Raw genomic sequence first — 18,177 nt, 5'->3', positions numbered from 1 at the left:
CCCTCCTCATGTTCCTCTATGGCCTTGAACTTAGAAGGTACCTGCCTCTACTTCAATGCACTAGTCACTGACTTTTGTATCTGCCTTCCCTACTACAGTTTAAATTATCTAAAGGTAGAAAGAATATCCTGTTTTTCTTTTCTTACCTGTCAGCTGGTAAAGGGCCCAGCACTCACTGCATCCTCAATAAATGACTACTGAACTCTGGTCTACTTCATGGTAAAGAATATCTTAGTACAATAAGCTAACACTATAAATGTACTAAAGCTCATTTCTGTCATTTCCTGAGATTTTAAAAGCACAACCTGCATACAGAACCATCACTGTGTAGACTTTCATGAGCCTCCCAAATACTTGGGTGTCATACCGAATGTCCCAGAAACGAATTTTCTTATCAAAATGTCCACTCATTACACATTGCTCTGTGCAGACAATATCATTGCAACTGGATCCTGCAAACACTGTCTTTATGCCTGAAAGAAAAGCAAACATCATTAATCAAGCAGAGGCACCAACGTGGCTGTTTACGTAACACTGCTACCCTCTAACCACTGACTTGTCAGAGTTCCTCACTTAAATGAAGCCTCAAACAAGAAAAGCCACCACTACCCTCAGTGTCCCTCTAAACATAAAGCCAGATCTGAAATCAAACTGTATTACACAAACACAGGCTCTGATGTGCAAATGCACACCTCCACACTAACATCCAAGCATATACACAGACAGAGAGACTGAATTTCCTCACAGACTTTGCTGCGTAGATCCCAGAGTTTGAGAGTCCGGTCGTGACTTCCCGAGACAATCCGTGCATTGTCCAGCAGGAACTTAGCAGACAGCACTTTCCCACTGTGTCCCGTGAGTGTGTGCTAGGAGAGATAACACAGCCAGGGTGAGCCTCAGGGGGCCAGGCCCTTCCTACACTAGCAGAGTATCCACAGTATCCTTACCTCCAGAGTCAGAGTGTCAGAACACCCCGAGATCCGACCAGGAACACTCAAAGCAGTAAGACAGCAAAGGAAAAAGAAACAGGTCGGGCACAGTGACTCGTGCCTGTAATCAGCACATTGGGAGGCCGAGGCGCGAGGACTGCTTGAGCCCAGGAGTTCAAGACCAGCCTGGACAACACAGTGAGACCGCCATCTCTAGAAACATTTTTTTTAAAATTAGCAGGGAGTGGCGGCATGCACCTGGGTCCCAGCTACTTGGGAAGCTGAGGCAAGAGGACTGCTTGAGCCTGGGAGGTTGTGGCTGCAGTGAACTATGATAATGTCATTGTTGCACTCCACCTGAGTGACACAGCAAGATCCTGTTACCAAAAAAAAAAAAAAACCTAAAGGATACAAAGCACCAGTTCATTCACTGAGTCTCAACCAGAGGCCAGGTGTTTCATGGGAAGCTTATCTCTGAGTGTTGCCCAAAGGTGAGGTATCAAGACCAAAAGGATGTTTAACTTCCACTAAAAATAACATTAAAACAAAACAAAACTTCCTTTGGGAGACCGAGGCGGGTGGATCACGAGGTCAAGTGATCAAGACCATCCTGGTCAACATGGTGAAACACCGTCTCTACTAAAAATACAAAAAATTAGCTGGGCATGGTGGCACGTGCCTGTAATCCCAGCTACACAGGAGGCTGAGGCAGGAGAATTGCCTGAACCCAGGAGGCGGAGGTTGCGGTGAGCCAAGATCGTGCCATTGCACTCCAGCCTGGGTAACAAGAGCGAAACTCCGTCTCAAAAAAAAAACAAAACCACTTCAACATCCCTAGGACCAAGCTTCACATGCTCGCCATCCTCATTTTTGAATCTGAAATCAGTACACAGATACCTGCTGTACTGTTTTTATATGTCTAAATTCTATCAAATTAAAAAATGTCAAAAGCCTTGATTTTACCCTATGCTGCTTAAAGTCAGTTCCATATATAAAGTCAGACTAGACAAGGTCACCACAGGCACAATTTACAAAAGGAAACCTCAGGACTCTTTACATAAACAATTAAAATCCTTGGCGGATTTTCAATCTGAGGTCTTAGCTTTAACAAGTCAGAGCACAGCCACAGATACCAGCACTCCCAACAATCAAATCCCTCTGGGACTAAGCTATTGGATGCCAACCAGCATTTTCCCTGAGCTCTCGGAGGAACACAGAACGGGGACATCACTGAGTGTCAGCTGCCCTTCTGCCCATCACAGCAATTCTAACTTTGGAAGCCCAATGGAGAAGTGGCAGCTGGGGATAACTGGGACGCTGGCAGGGGATCTTGAGACTCAAACCTTTTACCCTTCATCATTGACTTCTATACAATTAAGGATCAACAGTTTCACATGTGTCAAACCCCAGAGGTTCAGAAGGTATTCACTCATATTTTTTCCTATTTAGAAAACGCAAGAGTGGGGAAAGTGGCTCACATCTGTAATCCTAGCACTTTGGGAGGCCAAGGTGGGAGGACTGCTTGAGCCCAGGAGTTCAAGATCAGCCTGGACAAAATAGTGAGACCCTCATCTCTACAAAGAAGATGAGTGTGCCTATTCTATAGTCTCAGCTACAGGGGAGGCTGAGGTGAGACTGCTCGAGCCCAGAAGGTCGAGGCTGCAGGGAACCCTGATCATGCCAACGCACTCCAAACGTCGACTCCCAAAGATGAGACCTCATGGTTCAGTGTTATATTTTCTGTGTTAAAATTTTTGAAACCAATCTTCTATTCTCAGTGGAGTAACTCCACTTTAGCACAGGAACAAAAAACTTAGGGCCACATATACTCCTTTTCCCTCTTCAATGAGAAGCTTGCATCGGTTCTCAGACTGCTTTATCCCACATTCAAACCCCTGAAACTGGGACAGCATCTGACAACTGCTGCCAGTCGGGTGGCCGCTGTGCTGCAGTTGTGTGAAAACCTCCCACTGATCCTTCTGTAAGATCAAGAAAGCTCCAGTAACAAAGCTTACACTAGACACAGTCCATGAATAATGATTCCATTTAACAGAAGACATCCACTCCGGACAAATCATGGAGAAAGAAAACTTGGATAGGCTACTTCTTAAATTCTTTTGTTGTTGTTGTTTTTGAGATGGAATTTTGCTCATCACCCAGGCCGGAGTGCAGAGATGTGATCTTGGCTCACTGCAACCTCTGCCTCCTGGGTTCAAGTGATTCTCCTGCCTCAGCCTCCTGAGTAACTGGGACTACAGGCGTGAGCCGCCATGCCCAGCTAATTTTTGTATTTTTAGTAGGGACAGGGTTTTACCATGTTGCCCAGGCTGGTCTAGAACTCCTGACCTCAAGTGATCTGCCCGCTTTGGCCTCCCAAAGTGCTGGGATTACAGGTGTGAGCCACCGTGCCTGGCCTTATATTAAATTCATAATAATCATTTTATCAAAAATTTGAATTTGTATTTATATTCACTATCTGTTTCTTTCTCACTGTTAAGAGTAAAATCCCATTTCACAAACACAGGGAAGAAAAAAACATTGTTCATAAGTGGGATATGTCGAATACAGATGTTCCTCAACTCATGATGGGGCCGGTCCTGACAAACACATTGTAAGATGAAAATACCCTAGGTTGGGGGCTACATATGTATTTATTTTTACATGCTTTAAAGGAACATGTTAATCTTTACACAATTATACGCTGCCTAAAAATGTATCCATTGTACTTTAACCTTATAGCATAGGCATTTTTTCATGACAGCTGAACATTCATGGGCTTTGGGGTTCCACTGATTTGAACACCCTGGGTCTATAACATCCCTGAATGGGAAACACGCTTGTGCTATTTTAGCATGGACTCAACAAGATTGATGGCATCAGATCTCTTCCTTTTTGCACCCCCCTTTCTTTAAGAGTCTGTCACAAGGGCTGGGCACAGTGGCTCACACCTGTAACCCCAGCACTTCAGGAGACCGAGGCGGGTGGATCATAAGGTCAGATCAAGACCATCCTGACCAATATGGTGAAACCCCATCTCTGAAAATACAAAAATTAGCTGGGTGTGGTGGTGTGCGCCTGTAGTCCCAGCTACTTGGGAGGCTGAGGCAGGAGAATTCTTTGAACCAGGGAGTTGGTAGTTGTAGTGAGCCAAGATCTCGCCACTGTACTCCAGGCTGAAGACAGAGCAAGATTCTAAAAAAAAAAAAAAAAAAAAAGAGGTCTGTCACAAATGCTGCTGCAGTGAACACCTCTGAGCACAGAGCTTAAGGGAAAGGGATATTTTGTTTCTTAGCTCCTTATATATATTGTCAGTTTGCTTTTTATAATGTTTGGGCTTCTGCTCACCTTATTCTCAGTGAGAATAAGCTGGACCTGCCTGAAGCTGACTGGCCGTCTCACTGCTTCCAATGGCACAGAGCTTGGCCTCCTACAGGCATTCATTCACCTTTACCATTTATAAAGAGTCCTTTGAAACTTATTAGATTTAAAATTCTTAATATCCAATAGGTGTTTCTGAAATTTACTTTTATTATTAACATGACTTTTAGGTTTTATCTTCTACTTTTAAACAGGGATTAACAAGTGGGGGCAGCAGGTTTAGAGTCATCAAAGCCCAGGCGGGCTTCAAAGTGGGGAGGCTTAAAGATTCCTCTGCTCTACTGGACTCTGCACAGACTCTGTGCCTCATGGCAGATCCCGTGTGTTGACCCCTATTTCTTAACACAAAATTGCTCATTCAGGTTAACACCTTAATCATGCAGCTAACCTAACACTAACCAAAGGCAACTGGTTCCAGGAGAATGGGGAACTCACAGTGGAAGATTCCAAACAGAAACCATACCTAGCAGCCATAGCCAACCCTTACTATGGCCACCTCACCACACCAGAAGAAAAGTGGGCAGAACTCCAACCTAGTTCCTCAAGTCAAATCATACAGAGCAGCCAAGCAGTTTTGCACGGAGTTCCGATTTTCAACAGAGGCATCAAAGAGGACTCCTTTCAATGCCAGGCTGTTTATAGGGTGCATTTATAAAAAGGACGTTAAGGCAACCACTCAACCAGCTGCTTCTCATATGCCAGCCTCTCCCATCACCATTCCCTTATCATAAGAGCAAAGGAGATACTGAATAGGGCGTGGACCATGTCTGTGAGCTTCACAACATAGATGAATGGATTCCTGTCCTCCAATATCATCTGTTAACTGGGGTCTAAAAAGAAGCCAGCACTCCCTCAAATGGGAAGCCTATTTTACTTTCTGGAACTTGGTAAGGTTTTCAGGAGAGTTCTCTGGGTACAGGGAATCTGCTACAAAAGGCCTCCCAATCTTCACACATTTACCAAGGAACAGGACAGTTATGAGCAGGCCAGGAACTCAAAGCCAACTAGTCCAGCACAGGAGGCTCCTGACCCAGCATGGCATCATCAGAACCAGCAGCCCTGTGCCATGCTCCAGCATACTGACAGCATCTCCCCAGGGAGATCTTCCCTGCCAGCTCACTTGGAAAAAGCTTCCCAATGTTATGACCTTTGTCTCTCAGTCTAGCTCCCTTCTCGTTATTTCTGACCCAAAGGCTGACGCCCACCTGTAAAGGACTGCTCTTTTACCAATTAAAAGATAACATCCTGCACTACTGGTTGACTCAACTTCTTCCTCTTCTGCTCCAAGGGACTATCATAAAAATGCTGTAGGCCCCTCTTTAATTGGTCAGTTTTACTGTATCTCAGTCTAGAATAAAAGATCAATGGTTAAATAAATCACAGTATACCATAAGATGGATTACAACATAGCCATCAGTACTGGCTTTTCCATGTGTATGGTACAGAATTACAGGACTTCAACTGAACCTGTTCAAGCATTTGAATCGATGTGCCCTATGGCGGGCTCTCCAGCAGTTCACTCCCCTTGTCCCTTATAGGCAGGCTCCTCAGCTCTCACAACATCCTTGTCATTGTCAGGACTCATATTTTGCATGTTTGGATCTGGATCTTCTTTCAACTGAGAATTAAGAATGACTACCCCTGAGGTATTAGCTAGCATCTAATACTAATAATCTATACAACCCTCTCAAGAAAAATCACCAGAACCTGACCTAATGGACCATTCTACTGCAACTCCCCCACCTCCCTTGTAGATTTAAGAAATTCATTTGGGCTAGGAGCAGTGGCTCATGCCTGTAACCCTAGAACTTTGGGAGGCCAAGGTGGGCGAATCACCTGAGGTCAGGAGTTTGAGACGAGCCTGGCCAACATGGGGAAATCCCATCTCTACTAAAAAAAAAAAAAAATACAAAATTTAGCTGGGCATGGTGGCGCATGCATATAATCCCAGCTGCTTGGGAGGCTGAGGAAGGAAAATCAAACCTGGGAGGCAGAGGATGCAGTGAGCCAAGATCACGTCATTGCACTCCAGCCTGGGCAACAGACTCCATCTCAAAAAAAAAAAAGAAAGAAATTCATATGGCTGGGAGCAGTGGCTCACACCTGTAATCCCAACACTTTGGGAGGCCAAGATAGACAGGTCAGAAGACCAGCCTGGCCAACATGGTAGAACCCCATCTCCACTAAAACACAAAAATTAGCCATGCCTATAATCCTAGCTACTCAGGAGGCTGAGGCAGGAGAATTGCTTGAACCTGGGAGGCAGAGGTTGCTGTGAGCCAAGATCACGACACTGCACTTCAGCCTGGGTAATGAGCGAAACTCCGTTTTTAAAAAAAATTTTTAATCTTAACATCACTCTGTTTTTGGTGTTAGTTAACACACACAAATGGCTTGTGTTAAACTTTTTTTTTTTTTTAAGTAAAATGCCTATTAATGCGAAATTCATCCTCCATTATATCTTTTAATAGCTTGTATTTAATAAGCGATGTGATGATTCCTGCAGGCTTACGGGGGGAAACAAAAACTCTGCAAATTAAGTTACACGCTTTCCTCCGCCCCCAATTGAAAAAAAAGCGATACAACCAAGTTTTGATCTCTATCTTGAACGCCAAGAGGATTCTCATCAAGTTTTGGTTCAAATGCAGCTTTCCTCAACATCCGATCATTTCTCCCTGCTCTGACACCTGTCTCCTGTTTCTCATCTTGGAGTTTTTGTTTGAGAATTGTCTTACCGCTTTGATACATCCATTTGTACTTCTATATCCCACCTTACTCTGTGAGGTAATTAGGTTTTACAGCCCACGGGAATCGTAGTTCACACGCTCTTACTAAATTCTGTGTCATTAAGCTAAAATTGGAACCTACCAAAAGTATCTACTCCTTATGAGGAATATCCCAAGGTTTTCATGCAAATGTGAGGGTCCTATTGCAAACATTTTGAAACTGAGTCTTGGACGGAGTATAAAATGGAAAGACAGATTTCTCCAAGGAGGAAAGGAAAGGGCAGGGTGAATCAAGCATGATTTTTGGGAAAACAAAGTCCCCTAATTAAGCACCTGCCAGTTTGTGCCTTGGTAGCATCACATGAAGTTTGGAGGCTGCACTAACTTTCTTAACTGGGTCTTACCCGTAATCGATAATCATCCACAGTCCAGATTCGGCTTGCAAAATCATTTGAAGCTGCTAAGAGGTAAGATCCCTATGGGAATAAAGAAGAGGAAAACCATTTTTTAGCCAGAACAGAGGAATTACATTCACATGATATAAATTCCCCAATAATCAAGTCCAAGAAGGTTTAGATGCCTCAAACAATACATCTAACCTGAACACCAACTGTTGTCATGAGTGTGTTTCAACTCACCAATCTCCTTTGAGTTCAGACCTTTTTTTTTTGAGTTTGCTCGATTTCACCTGAATATTGCAGACACCCCAAGCCTTCCCCGCTTACTCTTCCCTTGGCAACCTTCACTAGTGCAAATATTAACAAGTCAGAAACCTCAGAAGCACCCCTGACTCTCTCCTTGCCTAATTTCTCAACTCTCGCTCTGAGAATTGTTCATCTTCAATGTGTCTAGCCTGGTCCTCCTCTCCTCTCTCCCTATTGCCTCAGCCCCGACCTGGGCTTTTTGCATCTTTGCAGAAGCACCGAACGCATGGGCCACTGCAGACCTGCTTCCCCCAATCCAGTCTTCCAACACTGTCACAATTATACCAGAATTTAAGGCCACACCCATTTCTAAAAATCTCTCACGGCTCCACATGGCTTTACAGAAATCTAAACCTTTCAATACAACACATTCTCATTTTCCAACCTTATTCCTTATCATTCCCCAAATAAATTCAAGGAGCAGTTATTTAGAACATAACAGGCACTGTGCTAGGTGCTGGGGGTACAAAGATGATTAATACCCAGACACTTGTCCTCAGGCAGTCAGCTCTCAGCTTAGCAAAAGCAGCAGATACAGACAACATCTATGCCACAGAATAGGTTTGCACAAGATGCTGGGAACACAGAAAGCCACTCAGCCCATCCAGGAATGTTGCAAAGGCTCCCCAGAGATGACAATCAAGAGAAAGACTCTTGGGAGATGAGGACACTGCCTTGGCCTCACCCAGTCATCACCTCCACCCAAGCTCCTGCACCTGTCCAGCCCAAGCTCCTCTGCTTTCTCTGCCTGCGGTGTCCGTTCCTGGCTTCTTGCCTCTAACCTCTGATTATATTTTAGACCTGCCTTAAAGGCCCCAACCCTTGCCCCTGAATGAGCTCTCTTATCAGTATTCCCTTTCTACTCCACACGTGTCTCAACCGTAACCTCAGCACAACTGGCAGTTTGATGTTTTCACATTGCTCGCATTTAGATGGCGAATCTCTGAGGGTAGGGACCACACTGTCCCTGGAGTATAGCATCTATACACTCAAAATACAACTGTTAAGTGAAATCAGACAAGGTACTGAGTAACATCACAAGCCCAATGCAAGAAGCAGAACCCAAGGGTTTATCAGATTTGATACAGCAATAAACTCGACAGTCTACTTGCATCTTTCTTTAACAAGGATTTGACTTAAGAGACAGAAAATGCAGATAAATCAGGTAGGTTACCCTATAATTTTCAAGAGCCAGATGTCTTAAAGTATTTCTAAAAACCTCTCATCATAGCAATGAGATACTTACAGCACTATCAAATTCGATGCTTGTAATTCCTGCATTACTGCCAGAGAGAGAACCTTTGAATTCACATTTTTCTGTATAAAAAGAAAAAATTAGAAAAAAATGGGAAGCTGAATAAAGTCAATAAATAAGTTAAAACAGGACACTGAAATACAATGGAAGCCAGTTATGCTGTTGAAACAACAGTTGTTCTGTATCCTTACAGAATCAAACAAAATAGCAGGACAAGCGGAACACGAGAGATTGAATACACTGCTAGTTTCAGGGGGAATGCATGTCTAGGTGGACACTGACCCAGCATTTTGCACCTGTGTTCTATTCTTTAAGAAATGTAGTTATTCATTCTCTTTACAAAAATCAAGTGTAGGAATTTAGAAACCATGTCAATCAAACTAAAGACTGGGTTTATTCAGTTCCATTATTTCTCAGTAAATTTTAAAAACTTACATAAATAAACCTTTGGGTTTATCAGTATTTGTGCCAACTTAACTATCACTTCTGTAGAAACTGGCCATCAATTTCCAAATCCATGGTGTGGTAATTTTCATTAAGGTGTGAAAAGAAATTGTGTTAGTTATATTTAAATGACTAGTCATTAGAATACCAGTCAAGCTAGTTTGGAGTTTCTGGAATTTGCCCTCATACTTTATCTCCATGAACCTAAGGTCCTGGCAAGCAAACTAAGTGCCAGCACCTCCCGTACCTCTACACGGCTGGCCCTCACCAACAGAGCCACTGCACCTACTCTGCTTCCAGACAGCCGGGCCACCCACACCGAACTTCAGCAACAGGCAATCCCAAACTGAGAAGATCAAAATCTCAATAGTTTGATTAAGTTCCTTTAAAAAAGGTAACTTAAGGATGATCCACACAGATAAGCTAGGAATTAGGGAACCACTGTAATCACATTTGTAAAAGAGGAACACAGAACAGAAAACATTTTTATCTTATTCAGTATTCTAAGTAGTAATAATAATGACTGGAACCAGGTATCAAGCTGACACAAACACTGGCTTGAAGCTGTCATGTAAATTTGGGGCACAGACTATGAATCTGGTTGATAACCCCTCCTCTAAATTTACTTGCAAAATAGAGCATATTTAATACCATGTTCTGGATCGTAGCTTTCTTAATATTTTCAAAAGGGTTGAAACAGGGTAATATTCACTATGATTTTCCGTTAGATAAAATCTTCACAGATAAAAATATTACTGCAAATTCTAAGAAATATCTTTGGCTTATGCTTAAAATACTGGTCTATTTGCTTGGCACTTAACACAGTGCCAAAATGTAAGAAGTAACCAAAAAATTAATACTATTCTATATGAAAGACTGATCTCAACAGCATTTATATCATTCTTAGTGGAATTTCTGCTTTTTTTAGAGATTGACCAAAAACAGATGCTCCCACTGGGTAGAAAGTGCCATTCTTCTGATAGTCTGAAAGCATGAAAAAAATAGGACCCCAAATTATTTCAGAAAAGGTCTCTCGAACTTGGCCTCTTCCAAGATTCAGTAAATAAATATTAGCCAAGAGTAAAAATCCTGTAGACAGAAAAAGCTGTTTGTAGGAGAAAGGCCCTACACAAAACTGTAAAAAATGCTGCCAAACATTCTGCTATTTCTGTAGATTAGGTAGAAACATGACTTTATTAACACAAATTATGCTCTGGCACAAATTATGTCAGTATTAATTTCAATAGATGTTTATTTACTTCGCAGCAGCAGAAAGGTTACTAGAATTAAAAGTTGGCACCTCAAATTTTCTTATAGGTGTTTTTGCTGACTAAGGAGTAAAACGAAAAGATTTCTAGTGTATTTTTATTTAATCTCAATCAAAACAGACTGTTTATTTTGATTTTACAAAACAAATTCCCTAAAATTTCCTTAAAAAAAAAAAAAAAGATACACGGTCTTCCTCTATTGCCCAGGCTGGAGTCAGTGGTGTGATCATAGCTCACAGCAGCCTCTCACTCCTAGGCTCAGTCCATTTTCCCACTTCAGCTTCCCAGGAAGCTGGGACTGCAAATGCATGCCACTGCACCCAGCTACTTTAAAAAATTTTGTATGTAGAGACGTGGTCTCACTTTGTTGCCCATGCTAATCTTGAACTCTTGGTTGGCCTCAAGTAATCCTCTTGCCTCAGCCTTACAAAGTGAAAATTTCTTTTTTTATTATTTGTTTTTATTACTGTTTTCTAATAGCTTCAGCCATTATCACTCATAAGCTAAAATGTTTCTGGGCAAAACAGCAAAATTTAGTGGGCTTCAATGGGCTCTACCTGAGTCCCTTTCCTGAAAATCAAACGCTGGGGCAGATAGAAGGGGTGCTTTACTAATAATCTATTTTAATCATGGGATTAAAAAGTTGCTCCTGCTCTGATAAACCTTAAAAGCAGTACCCTATGATTTTTCAGTTGCTGGAGAAAGCTACGGTAAGAAGAGCATGGAATTTCAAGTCTTCTGACCTGCATCAGTCCTAGTTCCGCCACTCCCTCACCATGGAAATTATTCACTAGCCATGTAAGTCATGTAGTGTTTAAGTTTTACTGCCTTTATCTGTGAAACAGGGCAATCTCTACCTTTCTAACCACACAGGGCTGTTGTGATGATCAAGGGAATTAACAGGCAAAATCACTTTGGAGCTATTTATTGCTGGTCAGGGATAATGTATGTGCTGCAACTATGGATACCTGACAAAGTGGTTCCTATGAAAACCTTAAGCCTCATTTTTTGGCCTTACTTTAGTAAAAATACAGGCATATTTAAGTGAATCTTGAAAAATGTCAAAATTGGGATATGCCCAGTTTCAGATTTCTAAGAGACAGTCTCATCAACTCCCATTTTCTGTTTTAATGCAATTAATTTCTGAGCATCCTAAAAGTCCAATCAAAGAGACTGAGTCTTGGTCTAAGGGCCCGTCTGATAAATGGTTAAATGCATCTTTTCTAGGTAATACACCTCTCTTTTCTCAAGCTCAGACATGACTCCATTTTTTTCCTAGGCTACTGTCACTGTCATTAACTACATCAACCACAGCTTAATGTATAGTTTAATTACAAAATCTATGGTCATAAGTCTCATTTTCCTTGTAAAAATGGTACTATTTTGCAAGATGCTCTGATTGGTATACATTTGAGAAAAATTACACAAACCTTCATAATCATATCCATAACTTAACAGTATTTTCTGGTCACTACTTTAGAAAATCAGAGCAAATATCCACTCAGATATAAAGCATAAGTGAAGTGTATCATGCTTTGGTCAAAGGATCCCTTACATAAAATGTATGTTTTGAGAAGATGAACAATTCAGTGCTTGAAAGCAAGGTCAACCAGATGTCACCAACACAGCTTCTTTCCGTGGTGCAATGGTGCATCATCTCAAGTTTTCAGTTATGCCTCAGGCTCTCACCTCCAAATACTTCCCAAAGCTTAACCCTGCGGTCCATGCCTCCGGTGGCCAGTAACCGGGAACCTGGACTGAACTGCACAGCGTTCACTTCCCCATCGTGCGCATCCTGCAAGGCAAACACCCTGTATCATGTCATTCTCATCCCAAGAGCTTAAGATGCACGAAACTCCAAATGCCTACTCAGGGAAAATACGCTTCCTCAAGCAAAGGTGGATCCAATCACAAACGAAACTCGAAACTCCACTCCTAGCCCGAGTCTCCTAAGATACTGTTACCATTTTATTCTTCTAGTAACAGTTGCATTAGAGTATAGTGCAACCTTCTCAGGTTCAAAGTATTCAAAATTTGTGTAGACTGCCTAGTGTTTGTCCTTGCATTCATTTCATCTTTTCTAACAATAACGGCCTATATTTATCTTAACAGTTTTGGTCTAGACTGAGTTAATACTACTTATTGATTTACCAGCATTTACTAATTTACTGATTAATATTAAATACTACTTATCTAAATAATGCATAGCACATGGCCTCTTATAATACAGCTTTCACAATGAGTCCTAATATAAGTAGATGGCAAAAACATCAATCTGTGTTATTATGGAATTCAATGTAGTTCTTTCTGGAAACATTACAGCACTAGTGTGTACTGAGAGTGTGACCTCTGGCAAGTTTCTTAACTTCTAGAAGTCTCATTTGCTCAGCTCCAAAAAGGGATTTCTGCAACCTAGAATGGTGCCTGTTAATGAGTATGCTTTAGATAAAAATGACAGTCATTATTTTATAAGAATTTATATTCTTCATAGGGAAATTTCTGACACTGGCATAAACACTGGCAAAAGATGGTATTCATGTTCAGGATAAGAAAGAAAACCAAGAAAAAAAGAATCCTGGCTGGGTGCAGTGGCACACATCTGTGATCCCAGCACTTCAGGAGGCCAAAGTGGGTGGATTGCATTAGCTCACAAGTTGAAGACCAGCCTGGGCAAGGTGGCAAAACCCTGTCTCTACCAAAAAAAAAAAAAAAAAAAAAAGCCAGTGTGGCAGCATACACCTGTTGTTCCAGCTACTCGGGAGGCTGAGGTGGTAGAATTGCTTCTGCCCAAGGCCGAGGCTGCAGTGAGCTGAGACTGTGCTACTGCACTCCAGCCTGGACAATAGTATGAGAGCCAGCATCCCATTCCAAAATGGGAAGAGGGAATAATTGAAGAATCACTGTACTCTCTTAAGATTATGGGTAATGAAATACTTTTGGATGAAATATAATGCCTACGATTAGCTTCAAATTGCTGCAGCAACAGTGTGTGGGGGAAAAAAATACTGCATATGTTCAAAAATTTCTATAATAAAGAAAAGAGACTAGAGGCTGGGTGTGGTAGCTCACACCTGTAATCCCAACACTTTGGGAGGCCAAAGAGGGTAGATCATGAGGTTAGCAGTTCGAGACCAGCCTGGCCAACATAGTGAAACCCCATCTTTACTAAAAATACAAAAATCAGCTAGGTGTGGTGGCATATGCCTGTAATCCCAGCTACTTGGGAGGCTGAGGAAGGAGAATCACTTGAACACAGGAAGTGGAGGCTGCAGTGAGCCGAAACTGTGCCACTGCATTCCAGCCTGGGTGACAGAGCGAAACTCCATCTCAAAAAAGAAAAAAAAAAACCAAAAACTAGAAAATATGGACTATCTAGATTGTTAAGCAGATAATCACTTGTCTAAAAGGTCAATTGGGTAAGAAAATATGTGATATTCACATTTGCTTGGGACTAAAAAAATAAGATGCCTGAAATATCATGGAGAGAGTGGCTATGAACAGGCTGGGCAATAGGTGTCACTTTGGTAATTTCATTTTCCACTTTCCCTCCCTCTTGTAACTCACTGCTGAAAAGTATGATAGGTGATCAAACCTTTTACCCCCATGAAATTTCCTTTTCTTTGTCATGGTTTCTTTCTCCTTAGGAGGTCTCAGATTGAAAACTTGAGATCATGCACCGTCACACCCATGACTGCCACTCATCAGTCTCCTGCATAACTGTTCTGTTGGATACTCGTCAGCTGTGAACCGATTACTCTCAGAAACACACACTGACAAAATCCCAAATTATCAGCTGCTCCATGATCCCATACACATAACTTAAATGTGATAGGAGGAAAAATATGGGCTGCTGGGAGTTGAGGGCAACAAAGGGACTGTGACATTCAGTGCAATCAGACCTTTTACCAATCATCATCGACCTCTGCAAGGCACCTGGTGATCAGAGAATCACAGGAGTGAAGTGGGACTGGGAAAGGGCCTTGATGCACCCCGTCCCGACTCCTCCTCCAAAGTGGAACTCTCTTTACGACAGTCAAGGCAGTTCATCACTCAGCCAGTACACTTTGTAACTATCCAAGTCCCTCCTTATGCCTGGAACCCAAAGCTCCTACCATATAAATTCTGTCCCATTTTTACAGCAAACTCTTCCCTGCTTTTAAAGCTGGCTCATTTAGCACACTTGCTGCCAGTGATTAGGCCAAACTGGAGTCAGTCCAACTCTCCAGGCTCTGTTCTTTGTGCTCTGTTTCCTGCCCTCCTCATGCTTTGACAGTTCTGAGCCAGGTACTCAACGTTTCCCCAGGCTGGTTCTATTTCTGCTCAATTACTCCAGCTGGGACGCAGATTATCTGCTAGAACTAGGACCCAGTTCTGAACTCCAGGTGACAGCCCTGGTATCCATCACAGTGGCTTCTGCCCAGGACTGCTTCCAATCATAGACCCCTAATGGTTGGGAGTCATACAGATAGGGGTATAATTTATGAAACCAACAGCTGCCCTACTGAACTTCCAAAATAGATCATTGACTGGCAACTCACTCTAAACTGGAGCCAAATGGTGACAATAATTATATAAATTACTCTCGAATTTTTCACCATCCCTAATTACTTTTCCTTTGCCCCATCCCTCATGCTAGCAACGTTTTCTCAGTCAGCTCTGCCATTACAGAGGATGGTTGTAACAAAATCCGTTGGGGAGTTTGGGGCTGAAGCATACTTACAAAGACACATAAGGCAGTAGTTGGTACCCTCACTTCTTTACCAGAACCAGGATGAGTATCCACATTGTCCTGGGGGACTGGGAAGGAAGAGACAGAGCGTCTCCTAAGAATTAAGATAAAGACAAATATTAGACATGATTGCAGAGGTTTACTGCTCATCAAATTGTTAGAAAGAACTCCAAGACGACCTTGCTTAAGCAGACTGCCTGTTGATAGCCTGTCCCTCCTAGATTCTTCAAACTACAGAACAATTCACAAAAAAATCAGAAGCGCCCTCACTCAAATGATAAGAAAGAGAGCCAGCACATGCCTTACTCTCCTGCACACTAACCTGTGGACTCCAAAACCCAACAATGAAAAGCAATCCTGAACAACAATTGCTTACCCAGTCAGTAAGCTGCTGGGAAACTTTCTCAGCTTAATGTAACAGCTAGCTCAGAGGTGGCTCTCTGGCATTCACAAAATTATTTTATTTCTATGCCTAGTCAGAATCATCCTCATCACCTGTGATCCATGTAGAGTCTAACGCATGCCAAAAGAAAGCAACAAGGGCATGAGTACTGTACAAAGTGTTCAACCTGGTAGCCCTGCTCTGAGAGCTCCCGGCATTCCTAGGAACATGCAAAGCGTACTGGTTAGCACGTGAACATCTGATGACTGAGGGCAGTGAAGCAGTGATCGGCATAATTGTTAAGGACCCACACTCACATGCTGGACTAAGAGAGGATAATAGTTTCACCTGGCAGCATCAGAAGAAGAATGATGTCCCAAAAGGGGAGACTCGGACAGACTAAAGGGAAAGGCCACAGATCAGCACGCAGCGAGATTAAGACGAAGGGAAGTTGAGGAAAAAAGGAAGAAGCTAAATGAAAAGCTGAAATTAAGGCACGTGTATATTCTGTACCACTGAAACCTGGCGTACGTTTAAAAAATGAAAATAAGTCATGTACATATATTTAGGTATAATTATACACATTTTAAAAAGGAAGGTGAAAGTCTTCTAACCTACCCAAAGATATTAGTGATAGAATCCAGAAGGCCTCCAGCAGGCTGTGAGAGTCGCTTACTAAAGAGGAGGGAGGATAGGTTTAAACCTTAGAAACATTTTGCCCAAATAATCAATCAATAAAAACAGCCCACAAAAACAGACACCTGGGAAGATGTTTCCCATTTAGTTCCCAAACCCCAGCTGAGAGAAACCCAACACAGTACCAAACTGCCAGAAAACAGTGTGAAGGGAAAAGGGAAAACCCAGCCTAGAGGTTTCCAAAGAAACACGGTTCCCTAGTACTAAATTTTCCTGGAAATAAAGCTAGACAATTAACCTCACGATTTCTGGCTAACTCACTCATAATTTGTGGCTGTTAGTAACCAATCCCCACTCTTGAAGTCCTGCTTTAGGGAAAAAGAAAAAAAAAATCCCTAGTAAGAATGAAACAGGATGATCTAAACCTGAACAATCATTCTGCTTAATAAGGTTTAACTGTCCATATTTTAGCAAAGCCACTACTTTTTTTTTGTATTTAGAAGTATCTGAAGACTATATGTCCACAAATGTACCTTCATATTGCTCCTCAAGCTGTCTTTTCCCTGGCCCAAACCTGCCTACTTACGTGGCTGCTCTGCTGATGGCTCGCACAGGAGAGGTCTCTTCCGTGTGATCAGAGGTTTCATCCACAATGACCTCAATGTCATCATCCCTGGAAAGAAAGGCAAGAGATTCTTTGATTCTCCAGAGCAGGAGCTTTGTGATGAATCTGTTCTGCAAATGCTAATGTCATTTTCTAGTTATACCCTATGTCACTTGGCTATGACAGCAATGGTTAAAGGTTCTTTGGAGAAAAAGGAAGAGCTGCCATGTTCTGAACAACACTAAAATAAACATTGAACCTGTTTAAATAAAATCCAGGCTGGGCGCGGTGGCTCAAGCCTGTAATCCCAGCACTTTGGGAGGCCGAGGCGGGTGGATCACGAGGTCAACAGATCGAGACCATCCTGGTCAACATGGTGAAACCCCGTCTCTACTAAAAATTACAAAAAATTAGCTGGGCACGGTGGTGCGTGCCTATAATCCCAGCTGCTCGGGAGGCTGAGGCAGGAGAATTGCCTGAACCCAGGAGGCAGAGATTGCGGTGAGCCGAGATCGCGCCATTGCCTGGGTAATAAGAGCGAAACTCCGTCTCAAAAAAAAAAAAAAAAGTCCAGAATTCCAGCTGAGAATAAATTTAAAAGTGAGCTTTTGATCCTTTTAGGTATAAACATAGCTCTCACTTGGAAAGCAATGAAATACTTAACCATTACCAAAGGAGGACATTCCATCAGCAGTCAGCTTCACTGCTGAAGAGCTGCAGTACTCACCAAGCACAGTTCCCATGACACAAGGGCTGAGGGGGATCTAGGACAGTTAGGGGCAGCTACGGAATATAAGCAAACAACAGGGTAGGAAGAAGAATTCGGCGGAAGAAGGGATTGCTAAATGGGCCATGAAATCAACAGCTGTCTTAAAACAACCCAGTTTTAAATATTATTTTAATTAAAAAATAGAAAAGCAGAATCTAAACACTATATATTTTTAACTCTGTGTTTTATGTTTAAATACGTAGTGTCTCTAATGGACATTAGGAGAGTCCATCGCACCTCAAATGACACACAATCAAGTCACATAACCTGCTCCCTTTGTTGCTGTTTATCCCAATGGATGCAAAGCACCTCTGAAATTTGTCTTCCTCATTTTTATGGGCCACGTCTTTTCT

At 42.3% G+C, this 18,177-nt stretch overlaps 1 protein-coding gene and 2 non-coding genes across 11 annotated transcripts in view; all 3 read right to left on the bottom strand.

Moving 5' to 3' along the window:
- Window positions 1–18,177, bottom strand: part of ATG16L1 (autophagy related 16 like 1) — a 38,396-nt gene that overhangs the window by 4,358 nt on the left and 15,861 nt on the right. For 3 of the 9 annotated variants that reach the window (XM_035306082.3, XM_054258056.2, XM_035306084.3), the window contains 9 exons: window positions 17,038–17,124; window positions 16,434–16,490; window positions 16,164–16,214; window positions 15,425–15,527; window positions 12,394–12,499; window positions 8,984–9,054; window positions 7,438–7,509; window positions 746–866; window positions 368–473 (listed from right to left, as the gene is read on the bottom strand). In XM_035306082.3, the coding sequence (XP_035161973.1) occupies window positions 368–473; window positions 746–866; window positions 7,438–7,509; window positions 8,984–9,054; window positions 12,394–12,499; window positions 15,425–15,527; window positions 16,164–16,214; window positions 16,434–16,490; window positions 17,038–17,124 (774 nt within the window). The remainder of the gene's footprint in view (window positions 1–367; window positions 474–745; window positions 867–7,437; window positions 7,510–8,983; window positions 9,055–12,393; window positions 12,500–15,424; window positions 15,528–16,163; window positions 16,215–16,433; window positions 16,491–17,037; window positions 17,125–18,177) is intronic. The other 6 variants (XM_035306083.3, XM_078328851.1, XM_035306086.3 and 3 more) reach the window with 2 other exon arrangements.
- Window positions 2,024–2,294, bottom strand: LOC118155138 (small Cajal body-specific RNA 6). The gene has a single exon (XR_004745360.1).
- Window positions 14,351–14,625, bottom strand: LOC118155139 (small Cajal body-specific RNA 6). Its single transcript, XR_004745361.1, has one exon.

This window comes from Callithrix jacchus, chromosome 6 (assembly GCF_049354715.1).
Source record: "Callithrix jacchus isolate 240 chromosome 6, calJac240_pri, whole genome shotgun sequence".
In the NCBI taxonomy this organism is placed as follows: Eukaryota; Metazoa; Chordata; class Mammalia; order Primates; family Cebidae; genus Callithrix; species Callithrix jacchus.
This window is presented reverse-complemented; position numbering and strand designations above follow the sequence as displayed.